Source organism: Nestor notabilis, unplaced genomic scaffold (genome assembly GCF_000696875.1).
Source record: "Nestor notabilis isolate BGI_N333 unplaced genomic scaffold, ASM69687v1 scaffold34319, whole genome shotgun sequence".
NCBI classification, from domain to species: domain Eukaryota; kingdom Metazoa; phylum Chordata; class Aves; order Psittaciformes; family Psittacidae; genus Nestor; species Nestor notabilis.
The window spans coordinates 9,678-10,913 of record NW_009943812.1 but is presented as its reverse complement, the minus strand read 5'-3'; the positions used below and the strand labels follow the sequence as shown (position 1 = coordinate 10,913).

The 1,236-nt window shown below is 55.7% G+C and overlaps 1 protein-coding gene across 1 annotated transcript in view; it reads left to right on the top strand.

The window, feature by feature from the left end:
• Positions 1 to 77: 77 nt before the first annotated feature.
• LOC104411637 (ectonucleoside triphosphate diphosphohydrolase 8-like) overlaps positions 78 to 1,236 on the top strand; it is a gene marked incomplete at its 5' end in the record, with an annotated part of 3,811 nt that continues 2,652 nt past the window's right edge. Inside the window, 3 exon segments of the mRNA XM_010022105.1 lie at positions 78 to 251; positions 254 to 415; positions 923 to 1,153. Of these exon segments, the coding sequence (XP_010020407.1) occupies positions 78 to 251; positions 254 to 415; positions 923 to 1,153 (567 nt within the window).

The following is a 1,236-nucleotide window of genomic DNA, read 5'->3' as shown; positions in this document are numbered from 1 at the left end:
CTGCTCCAGCCCTCACAGCATCTCTGTGGCCCTGCTTTGCCGGAACCTCTTTTGCATGAACCTTCCTGTGTTCTCAGGCTGGGCCCACAGGCAGCATTTTTAGGAAGACTCCCAGTGCAGCAGAGGAGGGATCTGGTGGCTTTGCCCTGTCCCTGCTCCTTGGCAGCAGCCAGAATCTCTCGCTGTCAGCCCCACACTGGAGCTGCCCGGCCATTGCCCGCTCCACTCGCGGTGTCCATCTCCTTCCCTGGGCAGGGAGCAGAACAGCACCAAGGCCCAGCAGGTCTTTGCTGAGGTGGCCAAGGCCATTGGCGAGTACCCGGTGGAGTTCCACGGAGCTCAGGTCCTGATGGGGAATGAGGAGGGCTCCTTCGGCTGGATCAGTGTCAACTACCTGCTGGAGACACTCATCAAGGTGCGGGCTTGGGCAGCAGGCACAGGGGGTGAGCACTGACATCCCTGAGTGAGCCTCAGCCAGGTTCCTTTATTCCCAGACACGAGGAATATGTAGGTTCAGGGTGCTCGTCACACAGGTCAATGTAGCCGGTTTTTGTGAGCCGCGTGTGATTAACGGAATCAAGGGTCTGTGTGTCCTTTTGCCTGGCCCTGTGCTGCCCACTTACACATGGATCAGGTTTGGTATCACCAGAATGCAGCAGTTCCAGACCCCAGATGAAAGTGTTTCTCTTGCCCTCCTCAAAGTCTCTGGATCCCAGCTGATGTGCAGCAACCAAGGGCCAGACCTCAGTGCTACATGGAGGTCTGTGTGGGTTGAGGATGGTGTACGCAGGAAGGGGTTAAACAGGGAGACAAGAGGTGGAAGGTCCCTCAGGGACTTCTGAGCCCACAATGACTTGAGGGAAGGGACAGGGACTGTGACTATCTCCAGTTCACACTAACACTTGCTGTCTTATTGGGCCAGTATTCCTTTGCAGAGAAATGGGAACATCCACAGGATGCGGAGGTTCTCGGAGCTCTGGACCTTGGAGGTGCCTCAACACAAATAACCTTCCAGCCTGGAGTCACCATTGAGGACAAGAACACCTCTGTCTTCTTCAGGCTGTATGGCACCAACTACTCGCTCTACACACACAGCTACCTCTGCTATGGGCAGACACAGGCCTTGAAGAGGCTGCTGGCAGCTCTCCACCAGGTACCGCAGCCACTGGTCACCAGGAGCTGCTCAACCATTTCCCATTGACATCAAAAACATCTTCCAGAAATTTTGGGCATTCC